The sequence below is a fragment of the Astyanax mexicanus genome, chromosome 4 (genome assembly GCF_023375975.1).
Source record: "Astyanax mexicanus isolate ESR-SI-001 chromosome 4, AstMex3_surface, whole genome shotgun sequence".
Lineage (NCBI taxonomy): Eukaryota > Metazoa > Chordata > Actinopteri > Characiformes > Acestrorhamphidae > Astyanax > Astyanax mexicanus.
In genome coordinates, this window is record NC_064411.1 from 57328401 (window position 1) to 57352531 (window position 24131).

A 24131-nucleotide genomic window follows, 5' to 3' on the forward strand; every position below is an offset into this window, starting at 1 on the left:
GAGGAGTGATACTGTTCGCATATTAAAGCTCTTTTTATAAAAACAGGACTGAGTTATTTTCTCTAGTTTCCTCTAAAGACACAAATCATCCACATTGCTTTAAAATCTGAGATTTGTATTTAAATATATTTGTGTGCTTCTTTGTTTTAGATGTTGATGTCGGTGTGCAGGTCATCCTTTTTTAAATGAGCTGTTTTTCCTCTAATTTACGCTCATTTACATAAAAGATTTATGCATAACAATGTTGGTCTACAAGAATTTATCATACCTAAACAGATCCTACACAATCATCTATAAAATCAACACTTTTTGAAAATATTAGAGTGAAAATTATTAATTTGGGAGCTTAATCAGATTTTTTTAAGGATTGATTTGTTGTATAGAACCTGTTTCTCCATAAATATGACCCAAAAATCCTAAAAGTAGATAAATTAGGCAAAATATTATACTTCCTCATTTATTTATTGAGGAAAATGGCCCAATATTACATATTTGTGAGGGTAAACGTATGTGAACCTTTGCTTTCAATATCTGATATATTGCATTTGCAGCAATAACTGGAGGAATTTTAGCCCATCCCAACGTACAGAACAGCTTCAAATCTGGGATTTTAATGAGTTTCTTCACATTAACTGGTCAATTCAGGTCTTCCACAAAATTTACATTAAGAATTAAGGTCAGGACTTTGACTCGGCCCCATTTCGAAACATTAACGTTTTATTCTTCTTGAACCATTATTTGGTTTGATTGGCGATTTGTGTGCTTAGGGTCATTGTCTTGTTGCATGGCCCACCTTCTCTTTAGATTCCTAAGTTAATGGTCAGTTAATATTCTAATGAAGAGATATTATAAGGTTTTTAGAACACATCTCTTTATGAATTTATATAAATATGATGTTCTACAGCTCTGGAGAAATTAAGAGAAATTGATTTTGCTATTTATAGAAATCTGATTTTGCTATTTATAGGTTTGTGTTTGAGTAAAATGAACATTGTTGTTTTATTGTATAAAATACAGACAACATTTCTCCCACATTACAAATAAAAAATATTCTCATTTAGAGCATTTATTTACAGAAAATGAGAAATGACTGAAATAACAAAAAAGATGCAGAGCTTTCAGACCTCAAATAATACAAAGAAAACAAGTTCATATTCATGAAAATAGCAATGAACGTCTGACTGTTGACTGTTGTCAGAGTTTTAATCAGTCAGTGGAGCTCCTGTGTTTTCTGTTACCAAGATAAACAAGATAAAACTCCAGAAATGTACCTGAACACACCTCATTTCCAGAACACCACGCCCATCAGTGTAGATATATTCAGAAGATCTGCTGCTGTTTAAACCAGACAGGAGGAAGAAGGAGTGAGCGTCACTGCAGCATCACCTCACACTGCATCAGAGTGTGCATCGCTTCACCCCATGTGTTTTACTCAGAAATCTGGACACTGTGTATCCAGAGACGGAGAGAGAGAAAGAGAGAGACAGAGAGAGAGAGAGAGAGAGAGAGAGTGGAGGGCAGAGGTTGTGTGAAATGGGACAAGCTTTAGAGAGAGAGAGCGCGAGAGCGGATCAATCGCAGCCGAGCTGCTTTACTTTCACTGCATGCTGCACCTGCTCATGCGGGCGGAGAGCGAGAGAGCGAGGGAACGAGAGAGCGAGAGGCAGAATCACAGAGAGAGAGAGAGAGTCTGCTGAAATCGTGATGCACATCTGAATGCGCTGCTGCTGCTGCTGCTGGCATCACCCTCCTCACATCAGAACACTGTGTGTGTTTACAGAGGGATAGAGACGGGGGGATGGAGGGATGAAGGGAGAGAAATAGAGAGAGAGAAAAAAGAAAGAAAGGAAATAGTGATGGATATACAAAGGGATATAGGAAGAAGAAAGATAAAACAAGATAGAAACAGAGATGTTGGTAAAATGAGAAAATAAAGGAAAAGAGAGAGTGATAAAGGGAGGATAAGAGTGATAGAGAGAAATAGAGAGAGAGAGCGAAAGAATCAGGTATGGAGAACCAGGGGAGGGGCATGGGGTGGAGGAAGAAATGGAGAGAAAAAAAGAATGAGAAAAAAAGAGGAGAGGGTGATTGGTGTGTGATTGAATGTGAGATTGGAGGGTGAAAATAGAAGCTAAAAAGAAAGAAAGAAAGAATGATGGTAGAGAGAAGTAGTGATGGATATACAATACAGGAAGAGAGGGTGAGAGTGATAAAACAAGAAAGAAAGAAAGAAAGAAAGAAAGAAAGAAAGATGTTGGTAAAATGAGAAAATAAAAAGTAGAGTAAGAGAGAATAGGGAGGAGACAGAGAGAAAGATAGAAAAGAAAAAAAAATGTAAGAAAGAAAGGAAAGAGGGATATGGACAAGGAAAGATATGGAGAGAATGAAAGAAAAGAGGGAGATGCACAGTAGGAAAGCGTGATTGATGTGTGATTGAATGTGAGATTGGAGGGTAAAAATAGAAGCTAAAAAGAAAGCAAGAAAGAAAGAAAGTAAGGGTAATGGATAGAGGGAAATAGTGAAGGATATGCAAAGGGATACAGGAAGAGAGATGAAACGAGAGAGAGAAAGAGAGATGTTGGCAAAATGAGAAAATAAAAGAGATTGAGAGAGAAATCAAGAGAAAGAGACGGAGAGAAAGAAAGAAAGAAAGAAAGAAAGAAAGATGTTGGTAAAATGAGAAAATAAAAAGTAGAGTAAGAGAGAATAGGGAGGAGACAGAGAGAAAGATAGAAAAGAAAAAGAAAGAAAGAAAGAAAGGGAAGAGGGAGATGGACATATGGATATACAGAGAGGTACAGACAAGGAGAGAGAGATGAGAGAAAGCTATTAAAAAAGAATAAAAGAGAGAGTAAGAGTAATAGAGTGATATAGATATGGATGAATGGAATAAGAGAGAGAGTAAGAAACAAAAGTAAGAAAGAGAGATGAGAGAAAAAAAGGATAAGAAGATGCCCTCTTGTCCTCTCTCTTCATCTCTCTTTTTTCATAAAGAGGACAAAAAAAGTTGAGGAAAAGAGAGAAAGGACAAGAAAAAAGAGAGAGGATGAGGAAAAAAGTGATGAGAAGAGGAGAGAGTGTGGTATATGTAGAAAAATAGGGAGAGGAGAAGAAAAGAGAGAGAGAGAGAGAGAGGGTGAGAAAATGAGAGAGATAATCAGAAAGGGGATGAAAGAGTTGTAAAGGTAGACAAATTGAGAGAGAGGTTAAGAAAAAGCGATAGAGGACAAGGAAATGAGAGAGAGATGATAAGAAAGAGGCCGAGAGAGAGAGAGGAAGAGAGAGTGTTAGATGTAGAGAAGAGAGGATGAGAAAAAAGATGAGAGGACGAGACAGAGATGGGTAGAGGTAGAAATTGAAACAGGACAAGAAAATAAGAAAGAGATGATGAGACAAACTGAGAGAGGAGAAGAAAGAAGAGAGGATGAGAAAAAAGAGATGAGAGAGGATAAGAGAGAGAGATGGGTAGAGGTAGAGAAATTGAGAGAGAGGACGAGAAAAAGACAGAGACGAGAAAAAGAGAGACAGCTGATGAGTGAAAGAGATTAAAATACAGAGTGGTAGATGTAAAGAAAAAGAGAGGAGAAGAAAAGCGAGGAAGAGGACAAGAAAATGAGGGAGAGATGATGAGAAAGAGGACGAGAGAGATAGGATGAAAGTGGTAGACGTAGAGAAGAGAGAGGATGAGAAAAAAGATGAGAGAGGGGACGAGAGAGAGATGGGTAGAGGTAGAGAAATTGAGAGAGAGGACAAGAAAAAGAGATTACGGACAAGAAAATGAGAGAGAATTAATGAGAGAAATTGAGAGACGAGAAAACAAGAGATGAGATAAGAAAAAGAATGAAATAGAGGACAGGAAAATGAGAGAGAGAGAGGACAAGAGAGTTGTAGAGGTAGAGAAATTAATAGAGAGGAAAAGAAAAAGAGATTAAGGACAAGAAAATGAGAAAGCATTAATGAGAGAAAATGAGAGATGAGAAAAAGAATAAAATAGAGGACAAGAAAATGAAAGAGCGTTAATGAGAGAAATTAAGAGACAAGAAAAAGAGAGATGAGAAAAAGAATGAAATAGAGGACAGGAAAATGAGAGAGATGATGAGAAAGAGGACAAGAGAGAGAGAGGTTGAAAGTGGTAGACGTAGAGAAGAGAGAGGATGAGAAAAAAGATGAGAGAGAGGACGAGAGAGAGATGGGTAGAGGTAGAGAAATTCAGAAAGAGGACAAGAAAATAAGAGAGAGATGAGAGAGAGGACAAAGGAGTTATAGAGGTAGAGAAATTGAGAGAGAGGACAAGAAAAAGAGATTAAGGACAAGAAAATGAGAGAGCATTAATGAGAGAGACGAGAGACGAGAAAAAGAGAGAGAGGTGAGAAAAAGAATGAAATAGAGGACAGGAAAATGAGAGAGAGTGGTAGAGAATTTGAGAGAGAGAACAAATAAATGACAGAGACGACAAAAAGAGAGACAGCTGATGAGTAACAGAGATGTAGATGTAGAGAAAAAGAGAGGGATCACAAGAAAAAGAGAGATGAGACAGAGGAGAAGAAAGAGAGTAAGGGTAAAGAAATTGAGAAAGAGGATGAGAATAGTTGCAAAGAAATAGAAAATAGAAAGAGAAGTGAGAGAGCAAGAGAGGTAGAGAAAGATAGAAAAGAGAGAGGGAGAGATAGAAAAGGGAGAGAGAGAGAGAGATGGACGGATGTGTCAGTAGCTCCTGTTGTTCTGTGGTGGCCGTGGGCTCCTGCTAACGTGGGAGCAGAGTAATGTACAGAAAGAGAGGTAGAGAGAGCGAGAGAGAGAGAGAGAGAGAGGTAGAGTAATAGAAAAAAGCGAGGGATGAGGGAGGAGGGGTGATGCTCTCTGTACTGCAGGCTGTTGGGAATAAGACGCAGAGCTGCTGCCTGTATCGACCAGTTTAACCACACTGTTCTAAAACAGTACAACACAGTCACACATCACAGTTATTACTGTTATTATAGTGATTAAATCACCTATAGAGCATGATGCTCCCACCACCATGTTTAACAGCTGGTACATAGTGTATAGAGTTCACTTCTCTGGGCTCGAAGGAATCAGGATAATGGACAATCACTCTCCTTATCAGATTTCTTAATCTGATTTTTATTTTTTTGTTTTAGAAAGTGGAGAAATCTGAGTATGTCGTTTGTATGATTGCTTGGATAATTAGATTACATCACAAATCTGATTACGGAGCTTAAATACAGCTCTTTATATTACATTTTTTAAAATCAGATTTTTACACTTTACCCTGATCTAAAAAAATCTAAGCAATTAAAAAATTTAGAGTATGCTTTTTACATGAATCCTTAAATAATCAGATTACTGTGGGAATCCGAATACTGAGCTAAAATTTAGCATCCTTATTCAGATTTCTTAATCAGATTTTTTAATGAGATTTCTTACTCAGATTTAGATCTTACTCTGATCTAAGAACATGAAAAATTCAGAGTATGCTTTTTACATGAATCCTTGAATAATCAGATTACAGCAGAAATCTGATTACTGATTACAGCTCTCTTTTTAGGCTTTACAAGAAAATGTTTGAGCTAAAACGTAGCCTTCCTAATCAGATTTTTCATATATACCTGAAATAATCAGATCACAGCAGAAATCTGATTACGAATCTAAAATCCAGCTCTCTTTATTCGATTTCAGAATCAGATGATTAGACCTTATTCTAAGAAAATCTAAGAAATCTGAGTATGCTGGTTACCTGATTAGTTAGATAATCAGATTACAGCAGAAAAATCTGATTATTGATCAAAAATGTAGCTCTCTTTATCAGGTTTCGTAATCAGATGTTTAGATCTTACTCTGATTTAAGGAATTGGAAAAATCAGAATATGCTTTTTACATGAGTACTTGACCAATCAGATTATAGCAGAAAAATCTGATTACTGAGCTAAAATTTAGCTCTCTTTATTAGATTAGATTTCATAATCAGATAATTAGACCTTACTCTAAGAAAATCTAAGAAATCTGAGTGTGCTGGTTACCTGATTAGTTAGATAATCAGATTACATCAGAAATCTGATTACTTTATTAGATTATTTAATCGGATTTTTACACCATACTCTGTTTAAGAAATATAAGAAATCTAAAACTCTGGAGTATGCTGTTTACATGGATACTTGAATAATCAAATTACAGCATAAATCTGATAACTAATCTAAAATCCACCTTCTTTAATCAGATTTTTAAACCTTACCCCATTTAAAAGAGTGGAAAATCGGAGTATGCTGTTTACATGATTACTTGAATAATCAGATTACAGCAGAAAAATCTGATTACTGAGCTAAAATTTAGCTCTCTTCATCAGATTTCGTAATCAGATGATTAGACCTTACTCTAAGAAAATCCAAGAAATCAAAGCTCTGTTGATTACAGTAGAAATCTGATTACTTTATTAGATTTCTTAATCGGATTTTTACACCATACTCTGTTTAAGAAATATAAGAAATCTAAAACTCTGGAGTATGCTGTTTACGTGGATACTTGAATAATCAAATTACAGCATAAATCTGATAACTAATCTAAAATCCACCTTTTTTAATCAGATTTTGTAATCTGATTTAAAAAAAAAACGATTTTTAGACCTTACCCCATTCTAAGAAAGTGGAGAAATTGGAATATGCTGTTTACACAAATACCTTAATAATCCGATAACAGCAGAAAAAAATCTGATTACTGATGTAAAATCCATTTCTCTTTATCAGATTTCTAAATCTGAAGTTTATACCTTCCTCTAAAAAAAATCTAAGAAATTGGAGTATGCTGTTTTCATGACTACTTAAAGGATCAGATTACAACAGAAAAATCTGATTACTGAGCGAAAATGTTTTAATCAGATTGTTAAAACTTTCTTTGAAATAAGAATTAGTAAAGTATATTGTTGTTTATATGAAAACTTGAATGACCTGATTGGTGCAAAAACTAGATTATAATCAGATTATGCACGCACAAAGTGTGGCGTAATCTGGTACTCTAATTTAAAAGTAGATTTTTTTATCTAAAAGTACTTCTAATTCTACTGGACCCAGAATCTCTGTGAGCAGCAGAACCGCAGAGTTGAATTTATTACTGAATAACTGCAGCTCTGTTCTCCCAGCTGATGAATATGGATCCCTGATTTACTCGTTTGCTGCGGTTTTAATCATGCAGGCGCATATTTGTACTAATTAGCAGAAAGCATCCAGTGAAAATATTTGCGAGTTTCTGCAAAACACTGCTAATAAAACCCATTTCATACCCGAGTCCCACTAAACGCCCTGCTGGGGACCAGCTGCTGGGATTAAAATGCACTTTAATGCAGCTAAAAGCTGTTTACTGCTTAAAAACAACAATACAGTTCATTAAAATTAAAAACATAACCCTATAATATTAATTAAAATCAGGTTTTACACTTTAGTTTGTGTAGAAGAAGGAGCTTCTCAGATTTGACTGTCCCTGTATAACTCTCTGTTACGATTATTACGATTACAAATAAGATTACACCCACTAAAATAGAAACATTTACAAATAAAAGATAGAAAAGAAACAATTAACCAGAAACTCAGCTAACAGATAACCTTATAAAAACGCTTAGCAACATTTTTGCCTGTAACTTTTCTAAAAAAGGTGTGATATAATAAAGGTTATTACAATGTTTATTGCATAATAACATTCACAGCTAACAAATACTAACATTACGAAAATGTTAAAAGTAACATTCCCAAAACTAAAAAACAGAACACTTAAAAATGCTAAATAAAAAATGTGCTAAGAATACCCAGAAAACTAAAAGAAAACAAAAACGTCACAATTGTAAATAGATGCAATGCATTTTTGCATTTTGCAAGTTGGATTATAACATCAGATTTGTTACAAGACAGAAAATGGAAAAAAAAAAAGAAATTTGAAAGATTCACAGTTTTAGCAGTTCCATTTCCTGAATGTTTCAAGCTAAATTTATAATTAGAAAATTAGGTGTAAAACTTATTTATTTTTATTTTTTTCCATTCAGTATAACAAAGAAGAAATTTGTTTTCATTCAGTTTTACAATTTTCTAGTTATTCGTTTCAGTCTTTTGTAAAACAGAATTTCAGGAAAAATGTAATCCATTTTATGATTATATCTGATAGTATCAAAACACAAAAAGTGAAAAATCAGAAAAAAAACTTTCTCCCTAAAATTCTGATTGTGAGAGGCAGAGAAGGAAAACTAAATATTATAAAAAATGTGTGAAAACACAAGAAACATTTATTCTACACTGCACTAAATGTAATGCACAAATTAATATTTTTAGAGTTTTTAATCACGGTTTTAATTTCATGCATCTTGGCATCATGTTCTCCTCCTCCACCAGTCTTACACACTGCTTTTGGATAACTTTATGCTGCTTTACTCCTGGTGCAGAAATTCAAGCAGTTCAGTTTGGTGGTTTGATGGTTTGTGATCATCCATCTTCCTCTTGATTAGATTCCAGAGGTTTTTAAATTGGTAAAATCAAAGAAACTCATCATTTTTAAGAGTCTCTTGTTTATCGGTGTACTCTAGTCTAAAAGGTGATAATGATGGTGATAGGAGTGTGTAGAGGTAGTTGGTGCAGTGGTCATGTGACCGGGCTGGTGATTGCGGTGGTTGTGAGTGGTGAACTCGTGTTGTAAAGGTTAATAATTTGGTCGTTGGGTGGTTCACGGGGGGCGTAGCGTGGTACAGGTGTTTACAGCTCCCTGCAGAACGCCGTTCCCCCGGTGAGGATCCGCCGGAGAGCGTGAGACCGGAATACTGATACGGGAAAATCCCAGAGCTCTCGCGCCGTAACTCCACAATCTGCATCAGCACCGTCCCCACCGCCGCCGCCGCTGCCACTGCCACTGCCACCGGCATACAGATCTGTGCCGGCTGAGGGTAATTGGACCGCGGCTGGTGATGAGAAAACTCTGGAGTATAAAACCGCCACTGCTGATCTCCGTCTGATCATTAATACGGTTTTATCCAACAGCAATCGCTCTAATAAACCCTGACATTTTAATGTTTCTCATCATAATAAACACAATAATGTAATAACACTACCTTTAATAACGGCTCTTATTATTATATATTAAAACATAAACCAAAATTTACACCAAAGAAATGCATTTTAACATAAATTTGGAATTGATTCAAGAAAAATGATTGAAATCCATAACAAAACTGCAGAAATTGCATTTAAATTTCAGCCTGGCCTTTTGTATATTTTATTGTATTTGTTGTGCAAATAATAGAAACAAAACAGTCTGATTTATTTTACAGTAATAGTTTTATTTTAAAGCTCACCTTCCGTCGTTTTTTCTTTCATTTTAAAATGTCTAGTTGTGGTCTCTAGTATGAATGAATGACATGTGAGCCGTTTTTGTAAAAAAAAAGTGCTCAGGTGTCTCTGTATAGCTCTTTTTTAATGGACTGTTTTAGGGGTGTGTCCAAAATGACCGGATTCCAGCTTTGCTCATGAATATTCATACATGCAAACAGCATGCAAATATCTCTCCTCTGATTGGCTAGGAGCACTGCGACGCCCCTCCACCGCTCTGCCGCTCACTGCCTCCCACCTCCTAACTGATGAGCGGTGATGTTGCGTCGCTTCAGCTCCGCCTCTGGGAGTTTCTCGAGCCAAGGTGGGCTGGTCTGTGAGTTTCTGCCTACGTAGGCAGAAAGATAATTCAAAATTCACCCGTTTTTCGGAGGGGGGGAGGGGGGATTTCTTTGCTTAGCTCCTGCAGACAATGGGGGCTGCAAAACAGTTTAATGTGCAGGTGTACACATTCAACTCGGAGAGACCTACTGTATTCCACAAAAAACAAGAAAAATCGGATTTTCGCGGAAGGTGACCTTTAACATTAACAAATGTGTGCAAATTAATACAGAAAACTACATTTTAGGTGTCTACAGTAAGTAAATAAATGAGTTAAAAACTAATTTTTCCCCGGCTCATGTTTCTGTCTGAACTGGCTGTAAAAACTTCTGACTGGGATTCACATCATACTGTTCCCAATATCAAGTCTAATGCTGTCATGTGACTATTACTACTGATGCATTACACACAAACACAGACATACATTTAAAGAAAAAACAAGATTTACCATAAAAAATGCAGTTTGATTGGAATTGATTGGAGAAAAAATATTGAAATTAATAACAAAACTGCAAAAATTGCATTCAAATTTCAGCCTGTTTTTTTGTGTATTTTATTGTATTTATTGTATAAATAATAGATATTACTGCACTGCTAGAAAAAGAAAAATCAGATTTATTTTACAGTAGTAGTTTAAATTTAACACTTAAAAATGTGTGCAAATTAGTGCAAAAACTACATTTTAGCTTTCTACAGTAACTAAAAAAAATAGTTTCAACCAAATAAAAATGGATGATATTTTTTCCTGGCCCATGTTTCTGTCTGGACTGGCTGTAAAAACTTCTGACTGGGATTCCCACCATCCTGTTCTCAATATGATTTTATCCAACATCAGCTGCTCTAAAAACCCTGACATTTTAAAGTTTCTTATCATAATAAACACAATAACGCAATAACATGCCCTTAATAACACCTCTTATTACTCTTTACTCATGCATTACACACAAACACAGACTTACATTCAAACATAAACCAAGATTTACACAAAGAAATGCATTTTAATGTAGATTTTTAATTGATTCAAGAAAAAAATGACTGAAATCAATAGCAAAACTGCAAAAAATGCGTTTAAATTTCAGCCTGAATCATTTAAAAAATGATTCGTGTAATCGGGAAATCACCGGATCGAATCCCATTCATGCAGCTTGCCATCAGCTGCCGGAACCCTGAGAGAGCACAGTTGTTCTTGCTCTCTCTGGGTGGGTACAGTACAGTAGATCTCTCTTTCCCCTCATCACTCCTAGGGTGATGTGGATCAGCACAAGGCTGCGTCTGTGAGCTGATGTATCAGAACCGAGTCGCTGCGCTTTCCTCCGAGCGTTAGCGCTGTGATGCTACTCGGTAATGCTACAGCATCAGCAGCAGCTCAAAAAGAGGCAGAGTCTGACTTCACATGTATCGGAGGAGGCGTGTGCTGGTCTTCTTAACCCTCCTGGTGTTGGGGATTCTTGCCATTTGGGATCAGAAGGACCCAGTTAGTACAAAACTTTAATTCTAGTTTTCAACAATAAGTAAATTAATTAGTTTTTAAAAAATTGGATGATCATTTTTTGCTGGCCCATGTTTCTGTCTGGACTGGCTGTAGAAACCTCTGACTGGGATTCCCACCATCCTGTTCTCAATGTCAAGTCTAATGCTGTCATGTGACTTTCACTAGATGGTACGGGAATGGTATGAGTGTCTCAATATGAGGCCAAAGGGTAAACGTTTTAAATAATGAAGTATCAGGGGGCAGAGAAACAGAAATAATAGGTGTTAAACAAAACAGATGTTTTATATTTTAGATTCTTCAGTAGCTCCTCTTGTTTAGATGATCAGTTTTGAACATCTCTGCTGGATTTTCTCAGTCAGTTTTATGAGGTAGAGTCTCCTGGAATTTAGACTTTCAGTTAACAGCTGTGCTGAACTCATCAAGAGTTAATTACTTGAATTTCTTGTCTCTTAATAAAGAGTTTGAGAGCATCAGTTAAAGTAAAGTAGTGAAGAGGTAGAGTTACAGGTATACAGTGAATAGTGAATATTTCAGTAATGTTCGAATCCAGGTTATGAGAAGCAACAACTACTCAACTTAATAAAGAAAAAAAAATTGAACTTGTCCTCAAGTGCAGTCCCAAGGACTATCAAAATGTTTATGATGATGAAACTGGCACTCATCAGGACCGCTCCAGGAAAGGACGGTGAATCTGGAGAATGTGCTGCATGTCTTTCTCATGTAATGATGGTGCACTGTGGGTCGTGTGGAGATAAGAGGTAATTTGTCATGGTTTTAATTGTGGTTTGATGGATGGCGTGATGAGCGCGGTGTTCAGTCCTTATTGTGTTTGATGTTCAGAAACAGAGAAGATTAATCTGTTTAATCTCGGCCGGCTGATGGTTCGGGGGAATCGGGCTGATGATTAAATTTAAGGTGGAACCGGGTCGGGCGGGGCAGCGCCGAGAACCCGGGTCTGATTTCTACAAATCACCATTTTTAAAGAGATCCAACACATGGATTTAAGAAATGTGCGGTTGCATAAAGGTTCAATGCCTGGATTTAAAAAAAAAAAGAATTAAATAAAAAACTTACGATTGGAAAATGTTCCAACACATGTATTTAAAAAACAGTTACATCCACTATTTGGTCAAATGCATGAATAAAAAAAATACTGTAGGAAATTGGTCAAGTGCATGTATTTTATTAAACTCCGATTGACAATTGGTCCTGCAAATGGATCAAACAAAAATACCATTGGAAATGGGTCAAATGGTTGAACAAAATTTAGAGTTTGAATGCACCGATCTGATGCATGAATTTAAGAAATTCACAATTACCACCAATTGGTCCAATGCAAGAATTTCTAATAAACATGTTAATTTAAGAAGTTTGCAATTGCATACAGATTCAATGCATGGATTTCTAAAAAAAAAATACTTTTTTTTTTTTTTTTTTAGAAATTTTTTTTTTCAAAAAAAAAAAAAACAATTGGAAATTTAAAAAATAAAACTAAGATTAAAAATAGCCTAGCGCATGGATTTGACAAAAAATATGATTGGAAATTGGTCCAGCACATGGATAAAAAACATACTATTGGAAATTGATCAAATGCAGGGATTTATAAAAATTACGATTGGAAATTGGTCCATCGCATGTGTTTTAAAAAATAGGATTTGAAATGTATCTAATGCATGTATTAAAAAAATAAGATTGAAAATGGGTCCAAAGCATGTATTTAAGAAAGTTACAATTGGAAATTGATTAATGCATGGATTTTATAAATTACAATAGCAAATTTGTTCAGCATATGGATTTAAAACAAAATTCTGCATGTATTTTAAAAAATAAAATTGAAAATTGGTCCAATGCATGGATTTAAAAAATTATGATAAAAAATTGGTCTAATGCATGGATAAAAAAAAATATGATTGCAAATTGGTTCAGCATATGGATTTAAAACAAAATTACGATTGCAGATTGGTCGAATGCATGGAGTTAAAAAATACACATGGGGAAGATTTATTCGGTATGATTAATCCTGATTGGTTCTCCCACTGACTGACTGTAATTGAGCTGCAGGATATTTATATCCTTATATAAAGTAAGGATATGGTTGGTATCAGTACTCTTGTAAACAGTTGGTAGAGTTGTGAGTTGTTTTCACATCACAAGGTGTCAGGGTGCGTGAAGGAGGGACGAGGAGAGCGGATGCAAATGCGAGAGATTTTATTAAACAATAAACAAAAGACAAAAATAAACAAATAAACTGAAACTAAACTGAAAACAAGAAACACGGGACACAGAGACGCAACCATAACAGGCTAACAAAGCACAAGAACCGACACGAGGGAAAGGGAGCACGGACTATAAATAGTGTAACACACACACGGGAAACAGAAAACACCTGGGGCTAAGGGGCGGAGTAACAAATGAACACAGGTGAGAACAAGAAACACTGAGGAACACGGATCACGTGGGAGACACACTCACAGTCACAAGCAGAGACAGGCACAGAAAAGGTAAATAAACACAGAAACACGAGAACAGACAGGGACCACGTGACAGAACCCTCCCCTTAACGCGCAACTCCTGGGGCGCGAAAAAAAACAAACCCCCAGGAGCCGGTCAGGAGAGGGTGGAAACCAAAAAAGAAACAAAACACAAGACTAGAACAGAGGACACCTGAGAGGAGACTGAGCGGAAAACAGGGACTGGACATTACTGGGCAAAGGGACCGGAATGAAAACAGTAATAGGGACAGAAACAAACACCGTGACAGGGACTGGAACAGAAAAACCACCAGGGACAGGAACTGGAACATAGACAGAGACAGGAACCATAACGGGAAGAGACAGGGGCACGAAAAACATAGATGGGTACCCAGGGCTGGAAAAAGTCTGTGGGGCTAGCCTGGGTACACCACAGGGGGCAAAGTCAGGGGGCCTCAGAGCAGGCCCGGAAAGGCGGGGCCTGGGAGTGGGCGTGGCGGTGGGAGCCACGGGCACAGGAATAGACGCGGTGACCGCTGGTCCGCCGGTGAAGTCCGGCGCGGAGGGCGCTGGCCCGCCGGTGAAGTCCGGCGCGGAGGGCGCTGGCCCGCCGGTGAAGTCCGGCGCGGAGGGCGCTGGCCCGCCGGTGAAGTCCGGCGCGGAGGGCGCTGGGTCGCCGCTGAAGTCCGGCTCGGAGAGCGCTGGGTCGCCGCTGAAGACCGGTTCGGAGAGCGCTGGGTCGCCGCTGAAGTCCGGCTGGGAGAGCGCTGGGTCGCCGCTGAAGTCCGGCTGGGAGAGCGCTGGGTCGCCGCTGAAGTCCGGCTCAGAGAGCGCTGGGTCGCCGGTGAAGATCGGCTCAGAGAGCGCTGGGTCGCCGGTGAAGATCGGCTCAGAGGGCGCTGGACCGCCGGTGAAGATCGGCTCAGAGGGCGCTGGGTCGCCGGTGAAGATCGGCTCAGAGGGCGCTGGGTCGCCGGTGAAGATCGGCTCAGAGGGCGCTGGGTCGCCGGTGAAGTCCGGCTCGGAGAGCGCTGGGTCGCCGCTGACGTCTGGCTCGGAGAGCGCTGGGTCGCCGTTGACGTCCGGCTCGGAGAGCGCTGGGTCGCCACTGACGTCCGGCTCAGAGGGCGCTGGGTCGCCGGTGAAGATCGGCTCAGAGGGCGCTGGGTCGCCGGTGAAGATCGGCTCAGAGGGCGCTGGGTCGCCGGTGAAGATCGGCTCAGAGGGCGCTGGGTCGCCGGTGAAGTCCGGCTCGGGACCGTTCAGGAACCAGGGCGGACAAAGGCATGCGGGAGGCAGAACTGCCCCTGGAGGCAACGGCCGACGGGCTGGTGCAGGGAGGTAATCTCCCTCCTCCTCCTCCGAGCTGGACGCAGGTGTGAGGAAGTCTACATAGTCCCAGAAATAAGACTCCTCACAACCTGCGTCCCTGCCAACACGGTGCGCCCCCCCAAAAAGTGCTCCCCCCTTGAGAGGATCCTCCTCTGGCGAGCGGGAGCGCTGAGAACGCCACTGCCGTCTTTTCCTCCTCCGGCGCCGGCTAGCTGAGGAGTTAGGAGAAGGCTGCTCCTCCAGCACGCCGCGAGAAAGGGAGGTGCGGCGGATCGCCAATCTGGAACCCAGGTAGACGCCACTCGCTGCATCCATTGTTCGGTCGGTTCTTCTGTCAGGGTGCGTGAAGGAGGGACGAGGAGAGCGGATGCAAATGCGAGAGATTTTATTAAACAATAAACAAAAGACAAAAATAAACAAATAAACTGAAACTAAACTGAAAACAAGAAACACGGGACACAGAGACGCAACCATAACAGGCTAACAAAGCACAAGAACCGACACGAGGGAAAGGGAGCACGGACTATAAATAGTGTAACACACACACGGGAAACAGAAAACACCTGGGGCTAAGGGGCGGAGTAACAAATGAACACAGGTGAGAACAAGAAACACTGAGGAACACGGATCACGTGGGAGACACACTCACAGTCACAAGCAGAGACAGGCACAGAAAAGGTAAATAAACACAGAAACACGAGAACAGACAGGGACCACGTGACACAAGGAGGATAAATATATATAATATATATAATATTGGGCAGGTGGTGATAATGTTTTGGCACATTTTGCTATGTTTGTAGTGGTAGCAGATTGTCAGTTGATGATTTCTCTCCAAGGTTTCGTTATAAAACTGATAAATTGAAAAGACGATGGTATATCCGGCTGGCATCCTTTCAGTTGCTGTTGTTGTTTTTGTCTTTTATCGGCCTAAATCTGTCTCTTTATCATCCCTGCTGTTGGTGAATGTTCTATAAATACTGGTGATACATGATGAGCCTGATTTGCAGATTTATCACAACTAAATCGAACCACACTCCCCACCCCCTGCATTCAGTAATCTCAGGAATTGTAAGCGGCGTACCTCAGGGCTCTGTTCTGAGGCCAGTGCTGTTTATATTTAATGATATATTAGATGATAATGAGGCTGCCGGTTTACTTGTGCGAGACTGAAGTTTATTCTTGTGGCTCTTCTGTATCTCTGGGTCTGAACAGAATGACAGAACGGGTTTAATTTCATTCGGAAATCCTCGCGTGACCTGAAGCTCACGCTGAATGAGGGGTAGACTAATAATATTCTGTTCTCTGGGTCTCTGAACACTCTGAGAGTGATCGTCTGGGTGCACACTCTCGTAATGGTGACCCTGTTGAATGTGTCTGGTGTTAAAAATACTGCGGAGACGAGGTGTCTTTTAATCGACACGCTGTGGGGAAGTGTGAGGAATCGTGAGTAAGAATAGACTCTAGTGCTCCGTGTTTTTTGGTAGAACAGTGAAAATTGTCTCGACAACAGGTCTTAATTAGCTCTTGATTGGGGTTACAGTGCATTTATGTGCATTTGCACAGCTTTAGTAGCACTCCAGGGCCCTATTTTACCTTTATCTATAGGCAAGCCGTCAATCGTGCACTGTGCAGCTTAGTTTAGGTGTGTCTTTTGTGTGTCTTTGCTGTCAAAACGACGGGAAAAGTACACGCCATGCATGGCTCGAAACTTGCAGAAGTCATGTACTAATTCTCTTAATTAATCATGGGTGTGGTTAATTTTGGGCGTATTGTGAAATAAACCAATCAGAGCATCTCTTGCTCATCATTCCCTTTAAGAGTAGAACCATGTGAGCTCTGACTTTGGTGGATTGCTATTTTAACGGTGCAGCTACCTGGACGTGTCCAACAAACTCTTCTCAGCAGAGGAAACTGAGCTGCTGGTTGACGCTGTGTTTCTTGTTGATGGAAAAGTTGGGTTTGGGTATACACACGTCAAGATAGCAATACGCATAAAAGTAACTGTCAACTGTTCCGGTGATCCAGTATAACACTGCTTTAGTCCGGTGGAGGAGTGGGCGGGAAGAAATGATAGGATTTCAACTATTTTTAATGAATATTCATACATGCAAACATATTGTCTCTGATTGGCTAACAGCACTGCGACACCAGGTGGCGGCGAGACGAACAACAGTTAGAAACATTTTAAAATAAAGACATTTTTACACTAATAACAGTTTTTGCAACGTCATATGTTACTTTACAACATGTGTAATAATGCCCTGCTAAGTGCAGTTCAGCCCCTGATCTAGTCTTAGAGTCTCTCAGAGTAAAACACCAAATCCACCGGAGATCCTATTCAAACCTATAGTTACTTACACACAGAGGTGGGTAGAGTCCAGGTCCAGAACTATTGTAAACAGAACTGATCTAAACATACACCTACCTATCTCAATAGTACTTGGCTGGTGTTGTTTTTCCTCCATAGACTAATTCTAACCATTTGTTTCTTAGCTCTGAATTACTGGGTAAAGTATATAAACACTGATGTGTTATTCGCACAAATAACACAGGAATGAACTGCATGCTGTTCCTAGCGCTGTTAGTTATCTCCTATCTGACGAGACGGCGTCGCTGCCCGGCTTCAGCTCTGCTGCCTGTTGGCGGTCCCGAGCTGAGGTGGGCGGGGCCATGAATACTAATTCACGGGTTGATGTAGACACGGTGCTTTTCCTGATCCACTCGTTTTTCTGAATATTTACAGTATTTCACAAAGAACAAGAACAAGATGATTTTAGAGGAAGGAGACCTTTAACACTTTTAAAGGTTTGTGGTAGCGTTGCTGTGATTGGTGAACCTGGGTAGTGATCTGTGATCAGATTGTGTTCATGGGGATGTAGGTTATCAGAGGTTTACATAGGAACCGCAGTGCTGCGCCTCATTACACTCAGCCCTGAGCTTCAGTGCTTTCATTTTCACCTCCGCGGTTCATTTTAAAGCCGCTTTGTGCTTCAGTTCTGAGTGTCAGCTCCGTTACAGCGCCGTCTCTCACCACGAAATCACCTCAAACTGCTGCAGCCCACAGAGACACCTGCTGTATTTACCCCTGGACTTTTCATTTTGGAAAGTTTCTAGTGTTTTTTTTTTAATCTTTTCACTAATTAGATTTCAATAGATTTGTGTAAATTAAAATTAATAAAGGGTTCCCACAGGTCCTTAAAAAGTCTTAAAATGTCTTAAAATAAAATCTGGGTAATTAAGGTCTTAAATTGTCTTTAATTTACTGTAAATTTGCTGTAGATATTAAATTTCCAGATCGTGTGTTTAATGCTGATGGGAAAACACTGTGCCCCACTGTAAACATCTAATCCGGGGATAGAACCAAGGTTAGCAGAGAGCTAGCTAACATCAGTGGCGAGTTAGCTAACATACTAACTTTAGCTAGCTTAAACGATCTAGCTAACATACCAACTTAAGATAGCTAAGCTAGCTAACATACTAACTTTAGCTAGCTTAAACGAGCTAGCTAACATACCAACTTAAGATAGCTAAGCTAGCTAACATACTAACTTTAGCTAGCTTAAATGAGCTAGCTAACATACCAACTTAAGATGGCTAAGCTAGCTAACATACTAACTTTAGCTAGCTTAAACAAGCTAGCTAACATACCAACTTAAGATAACTAAGCTAGCTAACATACCAACTTCAGCTAGCTTAAACGATCTAGCTAACATACCAACTTAAGATAGCTAAGCTAGCTAACATACTAACTTTAGCTAGCTTAAACGAGCTAGCTAACATACCAACTTAAGATAACTAAGCTAGCTAACATACTAACTTTAGCTAGCTTAAACGAGCTAGCTAACATACCAACTTAAGATAGCTAAGCTAGCTAACATACTAACTTTAGCTAGCTTAAACGAGCTAGCTAACATACCAACTTAAGATAGCTAAGCTAGCTAACATACTAACTTTAGCTAGCTTAAACGAGCTAGCTAACATACCAACTTAAGATAGCTAAGCTAGCTAACATACTAACTTTAGCTAGCTTAAACGAGCTAGCTAACATACCAACTTAAGATAGCTAAGCTAGCTAACATACTAACTTTAGCTAGCTTAAACGAGCTAGCTAACATACCAACTTAAGATAACTAAGCTAGCTAACATACCAACTTTAGCTAGCTTAAACGATCTAGCTAACATACCAACTTAAGATAGCTAAGCTAGCTAACATACCAACTTTAGCTAGCTTAAACGAGCTTACTAGTTTATATATTTAAAAAAAGTTCATTTTACCTTAAATTTATTATTCTGAATTGGTCTCTTAATTTGTCCCGGAGCCAATTAGTCATTGATAAAGAAAATAAAAGGCTGATTGTTGTAATAGAACAGGATTCTTGGAATGTTTTCCTCCACCAGTCTTACACACTGCTTTTGGGTGACCTTATGCTGCTCCTCGAGCAAAATTTGGAATATGAACTTGTTTTCTTTGCATTATTTGAGGTCTAAAAGCACAGCTGCATCTTTTTTTTTTTCATTTTCTGTAAACAAAAACTCTAAATGAGAATATTTTTATTTGGAATTTGGGAGAAATGTTGTCTGTAGTTTATACAATAAAACAACAATGTTCATTTTACTCAAACATAAACCTATAAATAGCACAATCAGAAAAAAATAGTCATCTACAAAGAAAATACCACAGTAAGAGGCTGATTGTTGGAATGGAACAGGACTCTAGGCATGTTCTCCTCCACCAGTCTTGCACACTGCTTTTGGATAACTTTATGCCACTCCTGCTGCAACTCCTGTCTGATGAGTTTTATCTAGTTTGTCAGTAATATTTACACAGAATTTATGTATTTTCTGAATCGTAAATTCTCCTACAGTTAAATGCTTTGGAGGTATTTTTAATCAGAACCTGATCGCTCGTCTCCAGCAGCTTCCTGTACAGATTGACAGTCTGTTCAGTTGAGATGCCAGACCCGTCATTACCTCATCACCCGCTGTGATCCACTTATAGTCTTATAGTTTATATAGAACTGCTGGCTGTACACAGTCATGGTTTATAAATATGATTACATTATCTTAAAAAAGCCATATTATTGAAAAAATCTTAATAAATTTGTTTTCATTTAAATATAAAAACTAAAAAATAAACAGTAAACACTGATAAAGCTCTTAAAAACAGCCTTTATCGTGGCAGTGATGTATTTATATAATACTATTTGTATTACATATATATAAATACTATTGTATGTATGTATATATATATATATTATATTATATTGTATATGTCTATTAATATTAGATGATTCAGCCTATAGCAGTTTAGCTCCACCCATTCATTCTATAGCACTTTGGCTTCATCCATTTAGCTTGTAACCATGTAGCTCTACTAGCTCTACTATTAGCTCAACACAATGTAGCTCCACCCACTTATTTAGTTTAGCTCCGCCCATTCAGCCTACAACAGTTTAGCTGCACCCATTCAACTTGGAACCATGTAGCTGTGCTAGCATATTGCTTTTTTAGCATGTAGCTGTTTAGCTCCACCCATTCAGCCTACAGCAGTTTAGCTCCACCCATTTAGCCTACATCAGTTTAGCTCCACCCATTTAGCCTACAGCATACAGCCTTTTTACCATATAGCAGTTTAGCTCCACACAATGTAGCTCCACCCACTTATTTAGTTTAGCTCCACCCATTCAGCCTACAACAGTTTAGCTCCACCCATTCAACTTGGAACCATGTAGCTGTGCTAGCATATTGCTTTTTTAGCATGTAGCTGTTTAGCTCCACCCATTCAGCCTACAGCAGTTTAGCTCCACCCATTTAGCCAACATCAGTTTAGCCCCACCCATTTAGCCTACAGCATACAGCCTTTTTACCATATAGCAATTTAGCTCCACACAATGTAGCTCCACCCACTTATTTAGTTTAGCTCCACACATTCAGCCTACAACAGTTTAGCTCCACCCATTCAACTTGGAACCATGTAGCTGTGCTAGCATATTGCTTTTTTAGCATGTAGCTGTTAAGCTCCTCCCATTCAGCCTACATCAGTTTAGCTCCACCCATTCAGCCTACATCAGTTTAGGTCCACCCTTTCAGCCTACATCAGTTTAGCTCCACCCATTTAGCCTACATCAGTTTGGCTCCACCCATTCAGCCTACATCAGTTTAGCTCCACCCATTTAGCCTACATCAGTTTAGCTCCACCCATTCAGCCTACAACAGTTTAGCTCCACCCATTCAGCCTACATCAGTTTAGCTCCACCCATTTAGCCTACAGCATACAGCCTTTTTACCATATAGCAGTTAAGCTCCACCCATTTAGCCTACATCAGTTTAGCTCCACCCATTCAGCCTACATCAGTTAAGCTCCACCCATTTAGCCTACAGCATACAGCCTTTTTACCATATAGCAGTTTAGCTCCACCCATTTAAAATAAAGCAGTTTAGTCCAACCTAATTATCTTACAGCCGTTTAGCCCCTCCTACTCACCTGCCAGGTGCTTTTATAACCCCGCCCCCTCCTCTGTGCTGCTGCAGATGTATGGGCGCTACACCCAGGAGCTGGGCGCCTACGCCAAGGAGGAGGCGGCTCGCCTGCGGGAGGACGGAGCCCTGCGGCGGGGTGGAGGCGTCCGCAGCCAGACGCCCGAACAGCTGGAGTACGAGAAGGACCCCTGCGCCAAGTGCCAGCGTGAGTGTGTGTGTGTGTGTGTGTGTGTGTGTGTGTGTGTGTGTGCCAGCCTCACAGCTGATCCTGTACATATAGCTGCCACCCCAGCAGGCACTCAGTGAGCGCCGGGTTTCAGCTGAGAGTAAACAGTGCAGAGCTTCAGGATTTCTACTCTCTATTTATAGGAGGAGATTAGCTGCACCTGCTAAAGATGCTAAAGATGCTAACCACTGCTGTACAGCTTTAGATCATAAAAATCCTGGAAAGCTGTAGAGTGTAAACACTGCTGAAAGTTTTCAGATGCACCGGTCAATGTAGTGAGTTAAGATACGTAAAGAAAAATGCAAAAAACGCTTTAAATTCATCGTTTTGTGATGTCGCAAAAAAGAAAACAAACTGTAGGTGTGTGCATTGTATGTACTGTGTTTTACAATCACCACTAATCCACACACACACCTGGAAGAAGAGACAGCCAATCACGCACAGCGTACTCTCAACCGGAAACCTCCATAAAATTTACCTGATCATCGTGTTTTTTAGACTCAAACACAAGAAAAACCTGGAAACTCCATCCAGATACAGACTTGAACCCATGACCCCAGAGCTGGGAGGTGAAAGTTCTAACAAAATCTTATAACTATATATATATTTTTATCTTTATACAGACTGTACATGTGAACAGTGATCTCTGTATATGTTTTTGTATATATTGATATTTCTTTCTCAATTTTATCTTATCTTAAACTTTTATTTAATATAAATTTTATAATTTCACTCTTTATTTATTATGTCTAAATTTATCATTTATTTCTATATATGATGTGTTCAGGGCAGGTTTTGCAAGGCAGGTGTTCAGAGCAGTTGTTCAGGGAAAAAAATTAGGGCAGGTGTTTAGGAAATGTGTTCAGGGCAGGTGTTTAAGGCAGGTATTCAGAGCAGTTGTTCAGGGAAAAAAATAAGGGCAGGTGTTTAGGAAACATATTCAAAGCAGGTATTCAGAGCAGGTGTTCAGGGAAAGTGTTTAGGGCAGGTATTCAGTGAAGGTATTCAGTGCAGCTGAAGCAAAGCAGGTGTTCAGGGAAGGTGTTTAGTGCAGGTGTTCAGGTAACGTATTTGGGGCAGGTGTTTAGAACAGTTGTTTAGGGAACGTATTCAGGAAATGTGTTCAAGAAAGGTATTCAGGGCAGGTGTTCAGGGAACATATTGAGGGCAGGTGTTTAGGAAACATATTCAGGGCAGGTGAAGCAGGGCAAATGTTCAGGTCAGGTGTTCAGGACAGGCATTCAGGGCAGGTGTTCAGTGCAGGTGTTCAGTGCAGGTGTTCAGGGCAGGTGTTCAGGGCAGGTGTTCAGGGACCATATTCAGGGCAGTTGAAGCAGGGCAAGTGTTCAGGTCAGGTGTTCAGGACAGGCATTTAGGACAGGCATTCAGGGCAGGTGTTCAGGGCAGGTGTTTAGGACAGGTATTCAGGGAAGGTGTTTAGGGCAGGTGTTCAGGAAATGTGTTCAGGGCAGGTGTTTAAGGCAGATGTTCAGTACAGGTGTTCAGGACAGTTATTCAGGGCAGATGTTTTGGGAGGGTATTCAGAGCAGGTGTTCAGGCTAGGTGTTTAGGGCAGGTAAAGCAGGGAAGGTGTTTAGTGCAGGTATTCAGTGCAGGTGGAGCAAAGCAGGTATTCAGGGAAGGTGTTCAGGGAACGTATTCAGGGCATGTGTTTATTGCAGGTATTCAGTAAAAGTATTCAGGGAAGGTGTTTAGGGCAGGTGTTTTGGGAAGGTGTTCAGGGCAGTTATTCAGGATAGGTATTTAGGGCAGGAATTTGGGGAACGTATTCAGGGCAGGTGTTCAGGGCAGGTCGGGTGCTTCACAGTCAGTACTGTGGTGGTGGCAGTGTGGTCCACACATACACCAGCCTCTCCAGGTCAGTGCCGGCTCAGTGCCGCCACGCTGCCCTCTGCTGGCCCCCACCTGCCACTGGACCCGGCACGTCCGGCGCCCGGAGCATCCCGGCTCGTCCTTGTGTGTCTCCTTGAGATTCCACAGGTGTGGCCCTGCTCTCTGCCATCAGAGCGGATCAGACCCGGCACCGGCACAGAGCCGGGCCGGACCTGCCACTTATTTGTGGGGGGGGGGGGCATTTTGAGTAGATGGGGGCGAGGTGAGGCGTGAGCTGATCATAACGAGGGTTTGCAGCGTGTCAGTGATGAGGAGCCTCAGCCAATCAGAGCAGCTGGAGCCTTTATCAGTACACACACACACACCCCTCGCCCAGACCCCCACAATGCAGTGCGGTATGTTTGCCAGCAGGGAGCACAATCAGTCTTTGTTAGCGAGGGAGTGGCGGATTCTCTATAATCAGCTGCTGAGTGTGTGAGTGTGAGTGTGAGTGTGTGTGTGTGTGTGTGTGTGTGTGCATTAAGTGTGTAAATTCCAAGTTTGGGGGATGTGATGGTGATTCTTTATGAGGTGATTCAGCACACTATCCTCATTATATT

At 40.2% G+C, this 24131-nt stretch overlaps 1 protein-coding gene across 1 annotated transcript in view; it reads left to right on the forward strand.

Annotated features, from left to right (window-relative positions):
- clcn2a (chloride channel, voltage-sensitive 2a) overlaps window positions 1-24131 on the forward strand; it is a 114751-nt gene that overhangs the window by 38438 nt on the left and 52182 nt on the right. Inside the window, exon 2 of the mRNA XM_049476769.1 lies at window positions 21504-21657. Coding sequence (XP_049332726.1) covers window positions 21504-21657 — 154 coding nt within the window. The remainder of the gene's footprint in view (window positions 1-21503; window positions 21658-24131) is intronic.